This window comes from Carassius carassius, chromosome 12, assembly GCF_963082965.1.
Source record: "Carassius carassius chromosome 12, fCarCar2.1, whole genome shotgun sequence".
Lineage (NCBI taxonomy): Eukaryota > Metazoa > Chordata > Actinopteri > Cypriniformes > Cyprinidae > Carassius > Carassius carassius.
The window spans coordinates 13,035,007-13,054,820 of NC_081766.1; the positions used below are offsets into that span (position 1 = coordinate 13,035,007).

Consider the following 19,814-nt stretch of genomic DNA (forward strand, 5'->3'; position numbering starts at 1 on the left):
TCATATATGAGGTTTGTCCAAAATTATAAATTATAACACATCACTTAATACTTTAATTGTAAAAAAAAAAAAAAAAAAGCATTTTGTCTCAATAGCTACGTTTTGTTTTTATTTAAAGGTCAGAGTGACTCAGAATAACATTTATTTAAAATATTACAAAGCATGATTTTTAACTCGGGATTTTGCTTAGCTATATAGAAATTTGCCCTACAAAAATAAAATATAGTTGATCAAATATGTGAGTTCGTTTATTTTTCGGATTTGTATGAACTACAGCACATTTTCGCTGTAAATTTAAATATTTAATCAATATGTTCAATAATAAATACAGTGCATTTTGCTAAAACTGTACGATTCTCATTGATCATCTCCGGAAACACCGGATGTACGTCATTACATGATTGCGTGCATTGTTTTTACTTGGGAGTCTCGAGTATCACATTAGCTGCTACATTACGGTACGTTGAAGTTGTACTGATTAACTGATTAATTAGAACCTACATTTGAAAGTAATTTCTAACAGCTTTATTCTTATATGCGCAAATCATTTGTTGTCTCTTACACGACAGAGAAGGCTAGAAAAGTGTCATCGATGTGCTCGCTAAGCTAAGCGCTGGCAGCATGTGTATCAGTTCTGTCTCTGCTGCTGACTTCAGTATAACGGTTCTCATGAAGGCTGATAGTTTAGATGAGAGACTGTTGTGCGGTGTGTTTGGCAGCTAGCCATATCAATATGTATAAACTGATGTTCAATCTCTATTGTTGATAACAAATGATAGATAACACTACACTTGACAGTACAATAACCATGTAAATACTACTGTTCATATTTTATCAATTAATTTCAAAAGCCTCTAAATGATCAGCATGATCACCACTTTATTGAAGAAAAAAATTATACGCAATCTTCTACATCATGTCTACTGTCAACTGATTGCAGCTTCATGTTTTTTTTTAGCAAGAAAATTATACTTTTTTTAGTGTAATTTTAAAAACGTCCACCTTCAGGATCTGGTAAACGTGTCTTTTTACTGTAAAAAGAATAATTTTTAGATTGATATTAATATATCAAGACGAACATTTATGGCACTGAGAACACTTTAGTTTGCTTGATTATCCAAATCATGTTTAAGTGTGAGTATTAAATATGATGCATCAGGCTTTTGAGAAATATTTATTTGCTCATCTCTCAGTCATCATTTTATTGTATTGCATTAGAGTGTTGATCTTAAAACTAAACATTTAAATATCATTTTACTAAGACATTGTTAGGAGATATAGAGCGACAACTAAAATATTTATACTTTATTTTTTTTGTAAAAATATACTGTTACAATAATCTCTTTGATTTGCATTACAAGCTATCAGAAGTTCTTTTAAATGTTGTGAAAAGGTTCAATAAACTCTTCCATTTAAAAAAAGACATATATTTCATGCTTTACAGAGTTAATTTATAAGCATTATAATGTGGTCAGTTGAAAGGTAATTTAATAAAAGCTGTTCTTTAACCTTTCTGTCTGCTTTTGGCTTGAAACAGGAATGGATCCAAGTGTTAGGTTCATAATGAATTCATGTGGTGAAGAGCTGCAAAGTTCCATTGTTGTTGGGGCATACAATATTAATGCAAGCGAGGGTGCTCAAGTATCAGATCTAGTTGTGATTCCATTCTCAGATTGTTTCTTATTTCATTGTGTTAATGGGATTGTTTTACAGTAGACCATGAGTTTGCCAGCAGCCCCACCCAGCTATGCTGAAGCTACAGCAGGAGATAAAGAACAAGGAGCTGGTAGCTTCACTTATGCCTCCCATCCGCCCCCAATGCCACCCCCAACTATGCCCATACACCCCAGCTGGGCTTATGTGCATCCTGGCCCTAGTAAGGGACTTTTTATTATAATATCTTTGGTTATAGATGCAGAAATTTTGTTAAGAAAGAAACAAAGTTAATAGTGGAAAATGTCTGTTTAGGTCCAGGATATTCCAATGCATATGCTGCAGACATGTCCTCCTCACCCTTCTCTGACCCGAGCTCCAGCAGCAGCTTCGACGGCCTCAGTGGAAGCAACTGGGAGGACAAGAATGTCCGCCGAATGTTCATCAGGAAGGTGTGAAAGTCCTGATTCAGTAGTTTTTCCATTTGCAGCCGTTTTTGAAATATGTGTCAGTATGTCAAATGCTTCATTTCAAATAAATGCTGTTCCTTTTAACTTTATCTCCATCAAGGAATATAAAGATTATAATTGTAATTATATTTCACAATATAACCATCTTAATGAGCTTGATGAGACATGTCTTTCAAAAACATTTAAAAATCTTACCTACCTGAAACTTTTCGAATGGTAAACATCTTAGTCATGAAAAGCATGTTTTTCTTTGGCAGGTTTTCTGTATCCTCATGGTTCAGCTCATGGTCACGTTTGGTGTGGTGTCACTCTTCACATTTTGGTAAGTCATACACACATCAGAGTATGTCACAACCCCATTATATGCATTTATTCCATTTTTAAAAGCAAGCACTGTCACTGACGACCATCCCGTCTTTCACAGTGAGCCTGTCCGGAAGTTTGTCCAGTACAATCGAGTTTTCTATCTGACCTCATAGTAAGTGACTGAATTATACACTGTTCAGTTTTCTCATTAGATGTTTCGAGACTTTAGATTTTAATTATGTGCTAGTGATGCTGCTTTGTTTTTGTCCAGCATGACTTTCATGGGAACATACCTGATGCTTGTATGCAGCACAAATGCACGGTAAGAAAGTACTTTTTATTATACTTTCTTCTTGTCTTTGAGTTTGAAACCAACATAGGAGATGTATGATTTCAGGAACTGTGAGCTTCTTTTACGTACATAACTTATCTATCAGTGTCTGTTTTTCATCTACAGACGAAGATATCCTACCAATATGATCCTTCTAGCCATTTTTGTAAGTAATATTTTTGTAGTTGAAAGATAAATGTTAGTAACACTAATTTATAATAAGTATATTTACTACTAATAAGTATCCACTATCATTTAACCACCAGAAAAAGAAAAGGGAGAATATTCTTGTTTTTTTTTTTTCAGACTTTGGCAATGTCCTATATGGCAGGCATGCTAGCCAGGTAAGATAAATGTTATATTTCAATTGAATAACTTATTAAACTTATTGGATTGTATTCATTTAAAACACAAAGCATTGTTAGAAGTAAAATATTCTTTATAATATTTTTAGACTCTTTAGAATGTTAGTGTATGTGCCTCTATGTGTTGAATTTGCCACAATCTCACTCTTTTTTTTTTTTTTATACAGCTATCATAATACCAAAGTGGTGATGATGTGTGTAGGCATCACAGCACTGGTGTGTTTGGCAGTCACACTCTTCTGTTTCCAATCCAGGGTGAGCTCATTTAGCCCTTAACGGATTCTTTCAAGCGCTTGGTTTCTGTGTAATTTGATGGAGCGATGTCTTCTGTCGTCTAGGTTGACTTCACCACCTGTCATGGATTACTCTTCTCCCTCATGATGGTGCTGATGATCACCGGGCTTCTGCTGTTCTTCACCGCACCATTTGGATATGTAAGCTGCTTGTAAACCTTTAATAGATATTTAATCACTATGAAGCTATCACTAATATGCTGTGCCGTGATCACGTAGATTGAACTTTTATCTTTATCTTTTTGAAATAGCAACACTGTAAACTTTGCTGTAAATTTAAAATTCATTCCTAATCCCAATCCTAAAACCTATGTTGCAACCTCTTTTTTTTTGTTTACAGTGAAGTTCTGGTAACCACACCTGCCATTTTTTCACCGTGTATACAGTGTGCAGTATGCATTCCTACAGTGTTGTCAACTTAAACATCTGCTTCTGTCTGTGGTTTTAGATCCCCTGGTTGCATACTGCTTATGCTGGATTTGGTGCTCTTGTTTTCACTCTGGTTAGTACCGTTCAACAATGCAATTTTGTCACGTTTATGTGCTTCATACAAGATGTAATTATGTTCTTTTCGTCATGCTATAGTTTCTGGCATTTGACATGCAGCTGCTGATAGGCAACAGGCGCTACTCTCTGAACCCAGAGGAGCACGTGTTTGGAGCCATCTGCCTCTACATGGATGTGGTATACATATTCCTTTTTTTCCTTCAGCTCTTTGGGAGCCGTGAGTGAGGTGTTCATGCTGTGCCCAGGCTTTGGCCTTTGTCTGTTACACACACATACACACACACCCTTCTCAGTTACTCCAAGGTTTGGTGAGGAGCGAACAGTCTTCCTTCATTCTGTGTGGCAGTTGAAGTTTGATGTGTGCTGTTGTTTTCCTTCTGGTCATGGTTAGGCAGCTCTTTGCAAACCCTCGCTGCAAGATAAGCATGCTACCACTCAGATATACACATGCTGTTTAGGGTAGACAATTACTGCACATCACTTTTGTATTTTCAGTTGAAAATCCCATAATGATTAGAATTCCAGCATACAATAATGAGAAAAAAATCAGTGTGTGTTTGAGTGTGATTTAGTGGGGAATATTGTGACAGTACTTGATTGTCAATGGATATTATCCCTTCGTTTGCACGTTGTATAAATGAAATTAATCTTAAACTTGACGGGCAGCCCTTTGCCGGCGATCACTAAATGTGTAAGTCTTTTCAACCTGGGTTTTGTCAATCGGCAACATTGTGCAGTGAAATTATACCAGAGCTAGAGATGCCCTTATGTGACACTTTGAATTGCTTTTTGTGCAATAATGTGCTCTTGACTGGGAACAGAAGCTGGAGTTTACAGGTTGTGGTGAGTAAATATTTTGTGCCTCTGAATGCTGGTTGATAATGAGGTTTCAGTGTTGTTGTATGCAGCCGATGCAGATTTATAAAAAAATATATAAATATATATACTGTGTGCCAAATATAATTCTGTCATGTGACAGAGATTTTAAATGTGGCACTTGGTCCAACACATCAGTCGTGAGGTCTGTGATATATGTCTATAAACTGCCTCGTAAATTAACTCGTAAGTGTGTGATGCTTGAGTGTTATGTTGATTTTCAAGACTTGATTGTTTCTATTTCTAATTTTCTTAGTCACCTTGGAGCAAACTGTTTTAGATACTGAATTATCAGGTGCTGACTTATTTGAAAAGAGATGACTTATTACATTCAGAAGAGACAAAAAATGATATAATGTATTTCATGATTTGTTTCAAGCACATAGGGCTTATTTTCCATGGGCTTTAATAAACTCTTGTCTCTTCAGAACTTGAGTGTAGAGAGTGTGTTGATATTATAATTTGAAAAAACCTTTCATAATTCTTAAAACCTCAATAGGTTTTTAGGTCATTTAAACCAGTATTGACATTCCTCTTTGCGTGCATTTCAAACTGTTTCTGTAAATTAAACATTCATCTTTTGGATGGATTGGTGTTTTATGTGTCACAGTGAACGAGATTTCGTTGGAAAGCCTCACATACCCATACAATTTATTTCTTGATTTAAGGCTATTCTAACCTGAAATAAATGGCAGTTTAAAAAACAAAAATGTATGTATTTTTCCATATTTATATTTCACACATGCAACTTTGTTCCTTTTTAGATTAAATGTATAAAGGCTTTGAAAGCAATTTTTTTTCAGATGAAGGATTTCAATTTGAGGTGATCTATGTATTTTTTTGTGCAGTTTTTATTGTTTATGTGCATATTAAGTGTGAATGTATATGGATCACCCCTCTGCCTTTCCTATTTCTTTCTCTCTCTGTGCACTTCTGTGTCTACAAAAGAATACTTATAACCTGTAATTACTGCATGATCTATGGTACAGGGACCCACTGTGTGATAATTTAGAACTGAAAAGCATTCCTTCTTTTTCCTGTTATTTTATTGTGCTGTTTTGTAACCGCATCTGTGCTTTAGTACAATAAATAAACAGAACAGTGAATATAAACCAGTGTGTTTATTTTATGTGTTATTCCTGTTATGCAGTCATTTAAAAAAGTACCTTAGTAATGAATCAAGAATTCTCATCTGTAAACCTACTCTTTATAATTATTTTTTTATTTATTATTTTAGGGCTTTTTCATGTTTGTAAAGTTGTTGTTTTTTCAACCAAAATTCATGCAAGTACCCCTAATTAGTTGTCAGAAAAGGCATAAATAAATATATCATTAATTTCCAATTGCGATTTTAGGATAATTTTAAACAAAAGTGTTTGTAAAATTTTAAAATGTGATTGTTTAAAAGTATATAACATATAAATGAATTTAAGTTTATGTTATTATTAATAATAACGTGCTACAGGAATGACCCACATGTTTGGGTGCGTCTAGTGCCAGGTATTTTATATAAATTAATAATATGTGAAATCCATATTCAATGTACAATTCATCAAAAACCATATAATTAAAATGTAAATTATATGGATCGAAATGAAAGTAAATAAATCGTGAGCCCGGGCTGGCTTGACGTGAGTGCATTTTCATAGAAATATGGCGCTGTGTTCTTGCTGTCGACAGCTGGCTGCACAGGTAGCTTGTTTAAAGCAGTGTTAACGACTGTACGAGAAATATATCCGGTTCTAGATTATCTTATGTAAGAATCGAATCGCTGCATGCGCCGGCTGGTGTGTTCGCGCGGTCGAGCCGCTGGCGCAGAAGGCCATGACTGTGTGTCAGTGAGAAACGTCACCCAGGCACTGCGGGGGTCAGCAGCTGGGCTCCTGCGTGGGGGTCGTAGGTGAGTTGTCTTTAGAGCTGTAATCGGGATTTAAAGGTTAGGCCCGACAGGACCCGAGCCCGACAGGTTTCGGCCCGAGCCTGACAAGTAGCCTGGGCTACATTTTGATTCAAGATGAATGGCGTGCTTAATCCCTTTTAAATTTGATTTGGGTGCTCTTCGGTCCAAAGTAGAACATGCCCTGAAGAAGGCCCCATGCCGCCACGCGTGGGCATTCTAAAGTTGTCCATTTAGGACATGTCATTTTTGCAATAAAGACATTTTAATTAGTGGCTCGGCTATAAGAGATTTCTTTTCTCTACATTTTGATTGACAGCTTTTTTTTAAAGCCCGAACCCGTTTACAGCCCGACATTATTAAAATGTGCGCACACACACCGCTCTTTTAACTTTTGTCAAGAATGAGTCATTTATACATGTATTAACATAATTTATTCATAACTAACGTAGACTAGACCACTTGGAAGTTGGAACAAAGAAATAAAATAAGTCCTCTGTGACATCGTAACATCTCAGCATTCTAGACATATAGGCCTAGGCTCATTTAACAGACCAATGCACCAATAAAAACGAGTCATTTTTAACAAATTAAATTAAGATAAATTTTAAATTAAGATGGGTATTCGGCAATTACGAAATTAAGATAAAGGCTCCGGATTTGCTTCGCCACTAGCAGATGATATTTAATAAGAGAATAATGCCAAACATTAGCGTAAATACTCTGTCCACATTATGCATTTAAGACACAATGAATGTTTAGTTATCATTTGAAAAACCTTTACTCACAGAGATTAGGCTAAGCCTACATGTTTTTGAGGAGGAACATTATTGAATCCACTGTAGATGTTTCAGCGCGTTCCCGCGCTCACTGATGGTGCGTCATTATTCACTCATTATTCTCAATATAAACACGGTCAAAACTTTTCCACACTTCAGACTTTGCTTTAGTTGCTGGTGCAACCAAAACGTAATCGCCAGAGCCAAGCCTCCGTTACACCTACTCAGCATCCATTGTCGCATCTTTCTCGCGCTAATCGAAACACATCACATGACCGCTCGTTTAAAAAAAAATAATAGCCTAATAATAAAAACAATAAAATGTAAAACATTTACTATCCAAGCTGTAGATGAGTTTGTTTCTTAAAGGGAACAGATTTGGGAAAATTTGGCATTAAATCACTTGCTCACTAGTAGATCTCTGCAGTGAATGGGTGCCACCAGAATGACAGTCCAAACAGCTGCTAAAAACATAATCCACATTTTTGGGTGAACTATTCCTTCAAGCCTGAAATTCACTACATGAATATTCAAATCAGATTTTAGAACAGTTTACAAGTAGGCATTATTCAAAAACAGATAAATGGTTGCAGAAATAAACTGAGCATTATACACTAAATGACTGAGTTTCTCACACAATTCAGAAACATGGGCCTCAATGCTAGGAGACGCAGGATAAATCAAAACAATACGTGTTCTAAAATCAGCTCTGTGCACATCATACAACACACGATTTTCTGTCAAATCTGTCAGTTCAGATCAACAGACTGGCTCTGACTTTCAGAAATTATCAGAAACTAGCAAATTGGCCAAATTTTAAATGGGGGCAAAAACTTGGGCAAAAGTGGTGAAGTGTGTTCAAGTCTTCAATATTTTTTAAAATGACTTTCATAATATTTTTTTTCAAGTCTGAGTGTTACTCCATCACCCTTCACAGTATAGCATGATGATTGGAGAACTGGATGCTGCCAATGGTTTCTTACACAAAGCTGTTCGACTGGCACATCAGATGCACAATAATGAAGCCATAATTTACACATACACCCTGGTATGTTGTTGTTGCCCAGTCCATGTTTTTCACATTGTTAAAAAAAATTGCAACCATCAATAGTATACATTACTTGGCAGAGAAAATTAAATGTTTCTCTTGCTTCATAGATGGCGAATCTTGCCTTTTGTCCAAGGTCAGCTGGATAATGTGAGTAAGGCTGAGGGTAATCTTCCCTCTGCCCTACTCCTCTGTCTCCGTACTTTACATTAGAGCGTACATCTGTAGTGAACATCAGCATGTAATTCTGTTTGTTGTTGTTTTTTGTTGCAGGCCGAGAAGCTGTTCAAAGCAGCCATGAGTTTTATTCTGTCAGGAGGAACACCACAGGTAAAAACACACTTTTTTTTGCATGTGTAAGGCTATTTACTGATTCCTTCATTTCTGAACTTGGTTGACTGATAATCATATAAACCAACCAAAAACAATGAGAAATGCAATCATCTTCAGTCTATTTTCATACTGCCATTACTCGTTTTATATCAAAAGGATGACAATGCAGTGACTGAGATTTCGCTGAAGCTGGCCAGCATATATGCCACTCAAAACAAGTGAGTTCTGATCCTCTGCTGAGAGAGTGAAAAGAGGGAAAACACTTAGTTAAATTACTGTTAAGTAACTGTGAAGTAACTCGACTTCTCATTTTCAGGAACAAACTGGCAGAGCATGGCTTCCAGTTCTGCACAGAATCTTTAGAGGCCAAGATTGAGAAACAAAAGGAGTTTTCTCCAGAAAGCCTGTCAGGTATCACAGGTAGCTTAGAACAACTTCCAGTTTTGGCTGTATGTTACAGCAGACAATTGTGTTTTAGATTGATCTCTTACTATATGTATATCTATATCAATTAGATGAGGAGCGCAAAGAGACCAGGTTGCTGCTTGATCTTAGTCTGGATGCAAGGGCGCGTTTATTTGGCAGCTAATCATCGTTTCACAGGAGCCTGCAGAGATTATCAGCACGCACTGCAGATCTGCCAGAAGGAGCAGGGAGAGTCCCATCCACAGGTGATGTTTCCTTTGTAAGATATTACACACTAGTAGTTATTCAATGAATATGTTCCCAGTCATCTTCTGATGTGGCTAACAGTTTGTCCCATTAAATGGTATTGTGTAATCTGCTTCAGTCCCTGGTTCTGATGAGCGACCTGGCGACAGTGTTGGACCTGCAAGGGAAGCATGATGAGGCTCTGGCTCATGTGAAGAAGGCCATTGAGCTTGGACAGGCAGCAGGTCACCCTGATCAACATTTGCTGCTTGGGAATATGGCGAGAATTCTGATGCACAAAAGTTCAACTGATCCCGTTATCTCCACTGATGTTTACATATAAAAAACATTTTAACAAATGAAGTGCACAAATCACATTCCAATATATAATATATTTTTATAAATAGAACATAGAAATTATAATATTTATGTAATACTAATATGTAAAAATGCAACATTATATATTATATAAACTACCATTCAACCACCTGGGGTCAGTAAGATTTTTTTTATGTTTATAAAGTTTTCTTTAACCAGGCATAGACTGTGCAATACAAAAAAAATATGTTTTTGTTAAATACCAACTCCCACTGTATGGATAAATAGCATGCAAAATGTCATGCCAAACCTCAGGATTTATGTACTCCCACTGTATGGGTAAATAGCATACAAAATGTCACACCAAAGCTCAGGATTTATGTGCTCACACTATACGGTCCATTTGTCAAGGTGCTACTTGACTGCTCACACTATATGTGCGAAATAAACGTCCTCCTTTTTGTCATGACTTGAAGCCGGTTGTGACAGTCCCCCCGAACCCGGAACTGTGTAGCCTCCACCGCTTACATCCATGTGGGCACAGTGAAGGAACAAAATCTTGAGTTTAGGGCAGTCGGTTTGTAGCTCTGCTTCAACTGTGCAATACCCTCTCAAGGGATGACCAACACTTCTGACATCAGAAATTCATCCAACCATCCCACTGCCGGTCAGGAGAGGCTAATCGCCTCTCGTTACCCCCTGTACACTGCACATCAAAAGACACACAACAAAGATGAAATCAAAAAAGAGTGGCACAAGTTAGTTGCCTTAAGCTCACTAAGATTGCTCACTGTGAAATAGTACAAATTTAAAAATAACAGTTTTAAAATATAATTTATTCCTGTTTTGTTGACCAAGCTGAATTTTCAGCAGCCATTAGGCTACTACAGCCTACAGTTTGCTAGCTAGCTATGCATTTGTCGTGTAAATGGATATTACCTGTGGTATGGCTGTGTAATCCAAATAAGCTCCTAGAGGGAGCATCCATTCAGGTTGTAGTGGTATTTGACTTTTGAGAGAGACGGCCCCCTCTCCAGTGAGTGGGCGTGGTTTCAACAGGGACAGCGGACATGCCCCCTGCTGTTTGAGAGCAAAGAATATAGCGCTTTTTTTCAAGATTTTATAACTTATTTTATTTTATTTACTTACTTATTTACCGATTATCGTTAGGTTTCTAATTTTAAAATGTTGATTTGGTGCTCAAGAAGTATTTTTTATTATTATTAATGATTTAAACAGTTGTGCTGCTTAATATTTTTTGTAGAAACAGTGATACATATTTCGCCAGGATTCTTGGATGAATAGAAAGGTAAATTGAACAGCTTTTTTAATGTATTTTTTTTTTATGTCTTCACATGTCAATTTTATGCAACCATGATTGATAAAAGTATTCTTGAAAAAATATTACTGACCCCATATTTTTTAAATTCATACTTTTGTTTGAGTGGGTGTTTGCTTATTGTTTTATAATTAAAATGACATTTTCACAGTTGAGTCACTGTTGTTTGGCTTTTGTTTAGCAGGGGTGTTTGAGGAGTATGGTAAACTACAAGTGGCATGTGCTGGAGATGGAGAGGCCATAGAGCAGCTTCAGGATGGGCTGAATAAGCTGGCCAGCAGGAGAGACGGGCAAACGGAGAGCAAACCTAAAGAACAGGAGCTTAAGAAATGATCCAAATGATGCCTGTGCGCACATACACTCCTGGAAGTATAATATACTTCAGTTGAGCTTCCTGGAAGTATATAATATACTTCAGCTGAGCACAACATTTAGACAAATAATTCAGTGTTGTTATGGTCTTAGCAGGACCATAATCCTCCAGCCATGAACAATTGTAACATTCACTGGTTGCCATTTCACATTTTAAATCCATAATTCAGCAGTGCACAACATAAATTGTCTAATGCCCTTTTTATACATTCTTTCACATTAGACTTATTTTTTAGTATTGCTCTTACACTGCAATAAATTATTCCTCTGTAAAAGAGAATCAGGAAAGACAATTAGAGACTGATGACTGAGTGAGAAGTCAGAAATTCTGTACATCAGTTCAGCTCATCATTGGTCTTTTGAAATATTGTGCAATGGAACGTGTAATGATCTTATTTATAGCCAACTTGTGTTGATGTGAGATGCAATTTGATAAACGTGAACAAAATTTTTGTTATTTTTTTATGTTGGTTCTGACCCCCTAAGTTAAAACCTGCAGGTGTTTTCAACTCTGCCCGGTAGAGGTCAGTATATGCTCACATTCCCTAAATATCATCCACGAGCTCTTAAACCCAAAAAAGATCAGTAAATCCAAAATGTTGAATCGAAGAGTGATTTTTTTTAAACATGCAGTTTTTTAGTTTTTCTTTATTTCATTTCTTGAAGGTATTTTGGTTGTGATATTTACACACAATACATGAAAGGGAAACATAATTAAACGCTTAAGGGCATTAGGGCAGCTGTGGCCTAATGGTTAGAGAGCCGGACTAGTTACCAGAAGGTTGCCGGTTTGAGTGTCGGTGCTGGCAGGCATTGTAGGTGGCGGGGAGTGAATGAACAGCGCTCTCTTCCACACTCAGTACTCATGGTTAAAGTGTCCTTGAGCAAGGCACTGAACCCCCAGTTGATCCCGGTCGCTGGATCTTATATAGCTGCCCACTGCTCTGGGTGTGTGTTCACTTCTCACTGCTGTGTGTGTGCACTTGGATGGGTTAAATGCAGAGCACCAATTCCGAGTATGGGTAACAATACTTGGCAAATGTCATGACTTTCACTTTAATTTTAAGGTGGCCGAGAGGGATCAACACGCTGCAACTTCAGAAAACACATGCAAATTGAAAAAACACCCGCAAATGAAGAAAACATCTTGATCAGTTTGACAACACAAGTGTCGCAAATCATCACAACACATGCATATAACGAAACGCGCTACAAATCCTTCACAACACATGCAAATTAAGAAACGCTGCAAATCCTCACAACACATGCATATAACGAAACGCGCTGCAAATCCTCAGAGCACATGCCTATAACGAAACGCGCTGCAAATCCTTCACAACACATGCATATAAATAAACACACTGCAAATCCTTCACAACACATGCACATTAAGAAACAATTAATGAAGCATTGCAAATTTATTTTCATTAACCTTGAAATTATATTTAGCTGAGGATATTAAAGTTAGCCATCTTAAGTAAAGTTTTATATTTAATCATGTAATTATTCAGCTTATTTAGGCTAATAATATCCAAAAGATAAAGGAGTCATGCAATCAGGGTGTAAAAAAAAAAAAAAAAACTACCCTTTCAGTTCACCAACAACTCCACTGACCAGTAGCCACTGCACAGTAGCCATTTGCAGCGCGTTTCGTTATATGCATGTGTTGTGAGGATTTGCAGTGCATTTTGCTATATGCATGTGTTGTGAGGATTTGCAGCGTGTTTCGTTATATGCATGTGTTGTGAGGATTTGCAGTGCATTTTTCTATATGTGTTGTGAGGATTTGCAGCGCGTTTCGTTATATGCATGTGTTGTGAGGATTTTCAGCGCGTTTCGTTATTTGCATGTGTTGTGAAGGATTTGCAGCGCATTTCGTTATATGCATGTGTTGTGAGGATTTGCAGCGCGTTTCGTTATATGCATGTGTTGTGAGGATTTGCAGCGCATTTCGTTATATGCATATGTTGTGAGGATTTGCGGCGCGTTTCGTTATATGCATGTGTTGTGAAGGATTTGCAGCGCGTTTCGTTATATGCATGTGTTGTGAGGATTTGCGGCGCGTTTCGTTATATGCATGTGTTGTGAAGGATTTGCAGCGCGTTTCGTTATATGCATGTGTTGTGAGGATTTGCAGCGCGTTTCGTTATATGCATGTGTTGTGAAGGATTTGCAGCGCGTTTCGTTATATGCATGTGTTGTGTGGATTTGCAGTGCATTTCGCTATATGCATATGTTGTGTGGATTTGTAGCGCGTTTTGTTATATGCATGTGTTGTGAAGGATTTGCAGCGCGTTTCGTTATATGCATGTGTTGTGAGGATTTGCAGCGCGTTTCGTTATATGCATGTGTTGTGAAGGATTTGCAGCGCGTTTCGTTATATGCATGTGTTGTGAGGATTTGCAGCGCGTTTCGTTATATGCATGTGTTGTGAGGATTTGCAGCGCGTTTCGTTATATGCATGTGTTGTGAAGGATTTGCAGCGCGTTTCGTTATATGCATGTGTTGTGTGGATTTGCAGTGCATTTCGCTATATGCATATGTTGTGTGGATTTGTAGCGCGTTTTGTTATATGCATGTGTTGTGAAGGATTTGCAGCGCGTTTTGTTATATGCATGTGTTGTGAAGGATTTGCAGCGCGTTTCGTTATATGCATGTGTTGTGAGGATTTGCAGCGCGTTTCGTTATATGCATGTGTTGTGAAGGATTTGCAGCGCGTTTTGTTATATGCATGTGTTGTGAGGATTTGCAGTGCATTTCGCTATATGCATGTGTTGTGTGGATTTGTAGCGCGTTTTGTTATATGCATGTGTTGTGAAGGATTTGCAGCGCGTTTTGTTATATGCATGTGTTGTGAGGATTTGCAGCGCGTTTCATTATATGCATGTGTTGTGAGGATTTGCAGCGCGTTTTGTTATATGCATGTGTTGTGAGGATTTGCAGCGCGTTTTGTTATATGCATGTGTTGTGAGGATTTGCAGCGCGTTTTGTTATATGCATGTGTTGTGAGGATTTGCAGCGCGTTTTGTTATATGCATGTGTTGTGAGGATTTGCAGCGCGTTTTGTTATATGCATGTGTTGTGAGGATTTGCAGCGCGTTTTGTTATATGCATGTGTTGTGAGGATTTGCAGCGCGTTTCATTATATGCATGTGCTGTGGGGATTTGCAGCGTGTTTCGTTATACGCATGTGCTGTGAGGATTTGCAACACTTGTGTTGTCAAACTGATGAAGATGTTTTTTGTTTTTGCTGGTGTTTTTTCAATTTGCATGTGTTTTCTTAAATTGCTGCGCGTTGATCTCTCTCGGCCACCGTATAATTTACCTTCCTTATATCTTTATAAATGTTAGCATTTACTTTCTTGAAAAAAAATTATTTCCCCTATTCTGTTTAACTTATAGCTTTTAATGAAGTTGTCTGGTGCTGTTCAAAATGTATGACCGAAGCATAGCTGGTGCCTAGAAATTTCTCTGCTATTTTTAAAGGTGAATTAGATTAACTTGGTTACTAAATAACTGGCCTTGGATCCTTTTAACTCTTTAAACCATTAGTCAAATGTTGGTCTTATTCTCCGAAGATGATTCCCAATAAAAGAGTTAAATATTCTCTCATTTGACAGTGTTAAAAGGCCTTAAATGATTCAAATCAGCAGCTCCATCTGATCTGTCTGTTTAACAAGAGATGTTTTCAGAAAGTGCACCATCCTGTGTCATCATGTTCCCAATGTATTAGAATCGCACATGATATTTTAAACCCATAATTATTAATAGTGAAAACGGTGAGTGCTGTCCTAATAAAGGAGAAGGGATGCATTAAGGCTGGGTGCTCTGAGTGTGGTCTTGTCATGCCTGGGTGGTAAAAGATGTAGTGGGAGCATGAGGCTGAGATCAGCGTGACTCAGCTAGTAATCAAGGATCTCATAAGAGTTTGGCTCATCAGATAAGAGCAGCTCATATTTTCATTCAAACTCAAATCTTACATCAGTCTAGGGGGCATGAGGTGGGACAAAAACTTCATATTGCTGATGAAATCAATGTTGCGAGTCATGTTGTGCAATGCCTTTAGGCCTCCAATCTTTTAGCCTTTTGTCATAAACCTCTCTTAGGAAAGTGCAATGGGAATTGGAAATATTACATAAATATAGAAATGTTTTAAGCAGTGGTTTTGTGGTTTGAGCGTCCAAATGCTTTCTAGGGCTGCTGAGTATAAAAATATTCATTTCCCTCTGAATTATCTTAATGAGCATTGGTTAATTTGTTTATTCCGGTTTGCAACTAAAATAAGTTCTCTTGCTCCCTGCCCTCACACTGGTGAGCTGTCATGTGAACAATAATTGCTAGTTTGTCAAGTCTGAGGGAGGAAAATTACTTTCAATTGTGCTGTGATCACTTTCCTCTCACCGCATGATTTAATGTGCTCTGACATGCTCATGCTATGACTGAATGTTGTCTGTTTTTGCAATTCCCAACATGTTAACATGCATAAAGCATGTGTGTCGGTGATATTATTGCATAATTATAGATCTTTTAAGACCTTTATGAAAAATTATGATTTTTATACTGTATTTTTTTACTGTTTTGGTTCATTATTTCTCTACACAGTCACTTCCAGATGCCAGGTGCCCAGAGCCATGTAAGCTATTAGGATTTAGGTTTATAATGTCTGCTGCTTATTGAATGCTTGCCCTGTGCACACAAGGTTAGTGTGCAGCTTCAGGCAAAAGCTTCTGCTAGTGTGGTAAAAGGAGGAAGGACATTTTTTTTTTTTTTCTTTGTTATTATTTAATTTACTGGTTTTCTTTTTTCAGTGTGTGTATATGAACAATGTGAAGCCAGGGTTACATTTTTTTGTATGTAAGCCCTAATGCTTCTGTAAGATTTAAGTTTTTAGGTTAAAATAAAAAAAAAATCCAGATGTTCATTTTTTCCATGTTTTTCTTCGTCAACAAAACCTTATTCTCATTTTTGCAGTTCATAATTTGTTTATTTTATTATTATTATTTTTGTTTTTACTTTGGACTACGACTGCTAAATCATCTTGAAATATAACCTAACAAAAGAGAAACTGTTCACCCAAAAATGAAAATCTGTTTTAAATGTACTCACCCTCAGGCAATCCCAGATGTAGAAGATTTTGTTTGTTCATCTAAACAGATTTGGAGAAATTTACTTTACATCACTTGCTCACCAATGGATCCTCTGCAATGAATGGGTGCCATCAGAATGAGAGTCCAAACAGCTGCTAAAAAATGTAATCCACAAGACTTCAGTCCATCAATTAAAGTATTGTAAAGTGAAAAGCTGCGTTTGTAAAAGAAACAAATTCAAATTCAATTAATTTTAAACCATCAGTTCTGGCCAGAATACATTTCATAATCATAATCCAAAATAATACTTCCTTCAGTGAAAAAGGCCATGGCCTGCTGTCTCTCTTGATTCAGATAAGATAACTTTTTAAAGCAATATTATGGATAAAGGACTAGTAAAAGTTTGTAAAAGTAAAAAACTCATCTACACCTCGAATGACCTGAGGCTGAGTAAATTTGTCCTTCAAAGAACAAATTCTTTCCTTAAAAGCAAAGCTTTTCACATACCAATGAAATGTTCAATTTGCATGCATATTTGTAAGATATGATCAAATTATGAAAGAAATAAGTAAAAGAAAGTAGTGTTTACCTAGTCATGTGACTTCAAAATGGTGGCTAACAGAAGTAGATCACCTCATGTTAAAAAACAAACTGTAAACTGAACCCCATGCACATCATTTTAAAATATGCCCCTTTAAGTTCCTTGTGGGTAAAGCATATAATGTGATTCAGTCTTTCATCCTATGTAAACCTTAAAAGATAAATCAGATATGCATTTCACATTTTATTTTTGGCTAAACTTAACTTATTCTCAAACAACTGAGCTATTAAATTAAGTTTAACATACTGGTAAACACAATATTTGCTGCATTTTCTTTCAAACTAATTAACCCTTTATTTAATTATACCAATAGCTTACTTCTCTCAAATATTTATTTTCCCCATTTTCAGTGAAAAAAAATCCATTAATGCTAAATCAGACACCTTTAATTTTCTAGATATTTGTAAAGCAGCTTTGCATAACACTGTTGTCAAAGGATCCAACACTGACACAGAACACCTGCATAAAGGGCGCTCATTTTTCATTCTGCTCCACTCTCATCAATATTCTTCACATGTGTATGGTCTAATTATATATTATCATCAGCTTTCACAGGATTATTCTGTGTTGGAAAAGAACGGCTTGTTTATTTGCTACTCTTGTCATAGTGATTAGATCAAAAGAAATAACCTTGATTTCATGCAAAACAAACTGATATGCTTCAATAGTTGTTCTAAGTTAAATATGTGCTGATCTACCATAATTGTACCTCTGCAGAATTTTTTTTCCTGAAAGGCCACAGCAGAACACTGATAGTAACTCAAGTTATTGACCCCTGGCATTTTTTGACTAAATTGACCTTTGAAGTTACGGTACCTGCTTGGGAAGAACCACATATGCATTTTTGTAAGCAGGGACAACTAGTCACCATATATACAATAGATCAGATGTGGAGTGGGCTTTAAACAATCGGTTATTTGTCACTGATAAACTCTAGGAAGAAAAAAACTGATTAAGTGATTTATTAATAATTGAAATATACATTGTTTCAGACACAACAGGTTAGAAGAGGTCTATTTATTCTCCAAGTACAGTTCAAAGATGCAGCTGTGTGCTTTTCTATAGCAGTAAACAGCTGTGTGGTTGAAATAAGTGCTGCTTGATGCTGCAAGTATTTAACATGGATTATTCAGGGAAATTAGTACTTTTATTGTTTTCTCAAATATTAACATTAAAGGGATAGTTCACCCAAAAATGTACACCTTCATGTCAAATCTTTATAACTTTCTTCTGTGGAATGCAGAACAAGATATAGTGTTTTTCCCCCCTTCTATCCATCCAAAGTCAGTGGGGTCCATTGTTGTTTTAGACCCCTTTGACTTCCATTGTGGGCAAATACAGTTGAAACAAAATGTCTTCTTTTGTGTTCTGCAGCAGAAAGTCAGTCATCAAATGATACGTAAAGTCAGAAATGACATTTAATTTTTAGGTGAACTATATCCTTTCAAGATTAACAAGAAAAATATAACAAACTCATTTCATATTTATATCAAAAACAAGTCAAGAACAGTAATGAACAGAATGGAGGTTAACATTTGTGCTGTGCATTTGTAATGAGACTGTTCTGCACTTCTTCCCCAGGGATTTAAAAGCTGACCAATTAATCACACACACACACACACACACACACACACACACACACACACACATTTGTTTTTGTGAAAAGTGGGGACATCCCATAGGCGTAATGGTTTTTATACTGTACAAACTGTATATTCTATCGCCCTTCACCAACCCTACCCCTAATTCTCCATGAAAGAGGATGCAAAGGTTTCCAGAAAAGATCTGACTGATACCTCTATCTCCTTACAGTTCACTTAAAGCGAAATCATCATCTTGAATTATTTTTATTTATTTTTTAACCGATATTTCGCATTTGTAATACTGGATACCTCTTGCATGACAGGTGATTATTTTTATTTTTTATTTTTTTCCTGTATGGCGATAGTTGCTGTGCACTGCAATTCCTTTCTACTGTGAGTAGCTATTGTTTCATAGCTGATTTTTTAAAATGTATTTTTACTTTTTAATGTCAATATTTGACTGAGGTTGACGGAGCGTTTGGGATCTTCGCACGGTAGATGAAGTCCAGACAGGTGACGATGAGGTCGGTAATAATTTAAACTCTGAACATGTCATCAAGGTTTTTTGTTTTAACACACCTAGTCAACACTGCTGGCGGGAGTGACGCTGCTAACGAGCTTCAAGCACGAGATGTCAGTTGTAAACAATTGATCTTTCTTTCTCTTTTCATTGGCAATAACGTTAGTCGCGTAGTTTTTCCATGTCGCTTGCAGTGTGGATGGGGTGTCGTGATACAAAACATCTGCATGCCGCATGTGCACGTTTTCCTGAGCGTTTGGGACTGAATAGGTTTTGCTCCCAGACCGAGAAGACGACATGAAGTGCGGTTATTTGCTCGACAGACAAGTGCGTTGACTCGGTGTGTAAGCTGAACGCGTTCTGCAAATGCATTTGACGGTAAATAAGACACTAACGTAGGCTAAAATGTACCATACACATAAGTAATCGGTGCGAGAACGATCAGCAGAGATCTATGTGAAAGATTGTAGTAGCCTAAGCATGTG

At 36.9% G+C, this 19,814-nt stretch overlaps 1 protein-coding gene and 1 pseudogene across 1 annotated transcript; both read left to right on the forward strand.

Moving 5' to 3' along the window:
• The first annotated feature begins 355 nt into the window (after positions 1-355).
• Positions 356-5,231, forward strand: LOC132154834 (protein lifeguard 2-like). Its single transcript, XM_059563527.1, has 12 exons — positions 356-458; positions 1,714-1,876; positions 1,969-2,105; positions 2,381-2,445; positions 2,548-2,601; positions 2,701-2,751; positions 2,887-2,926; positions 3,067-3,104; positions 3,293-3,380; positions 3,464-3,559; positions 3,867-3,920; positions 4,004-5,231. Exons 2-12 carry the CDS (start codon positions 1,720-1,722, stop codon positions 4,148-4,150), a joined length of 927 nt encoding a protein of 308 aa, XP_059419510.1. The 5' UTR covers positions 356-458; positions 1,714-1,719; the 3' UTR covers positions 4,151-5,231.
• Positions 5,232-6,454: 1,223 nt separating this feature from the next.
• Positions 6,455-11,551, forward strand: LOC132155336 (tetratricopeptide repeat protein 19, mitochondrial-like; annotated as a pseudogene).
• Positions 11,552-19,814: the final 8,263 nt, after the last annotated feature.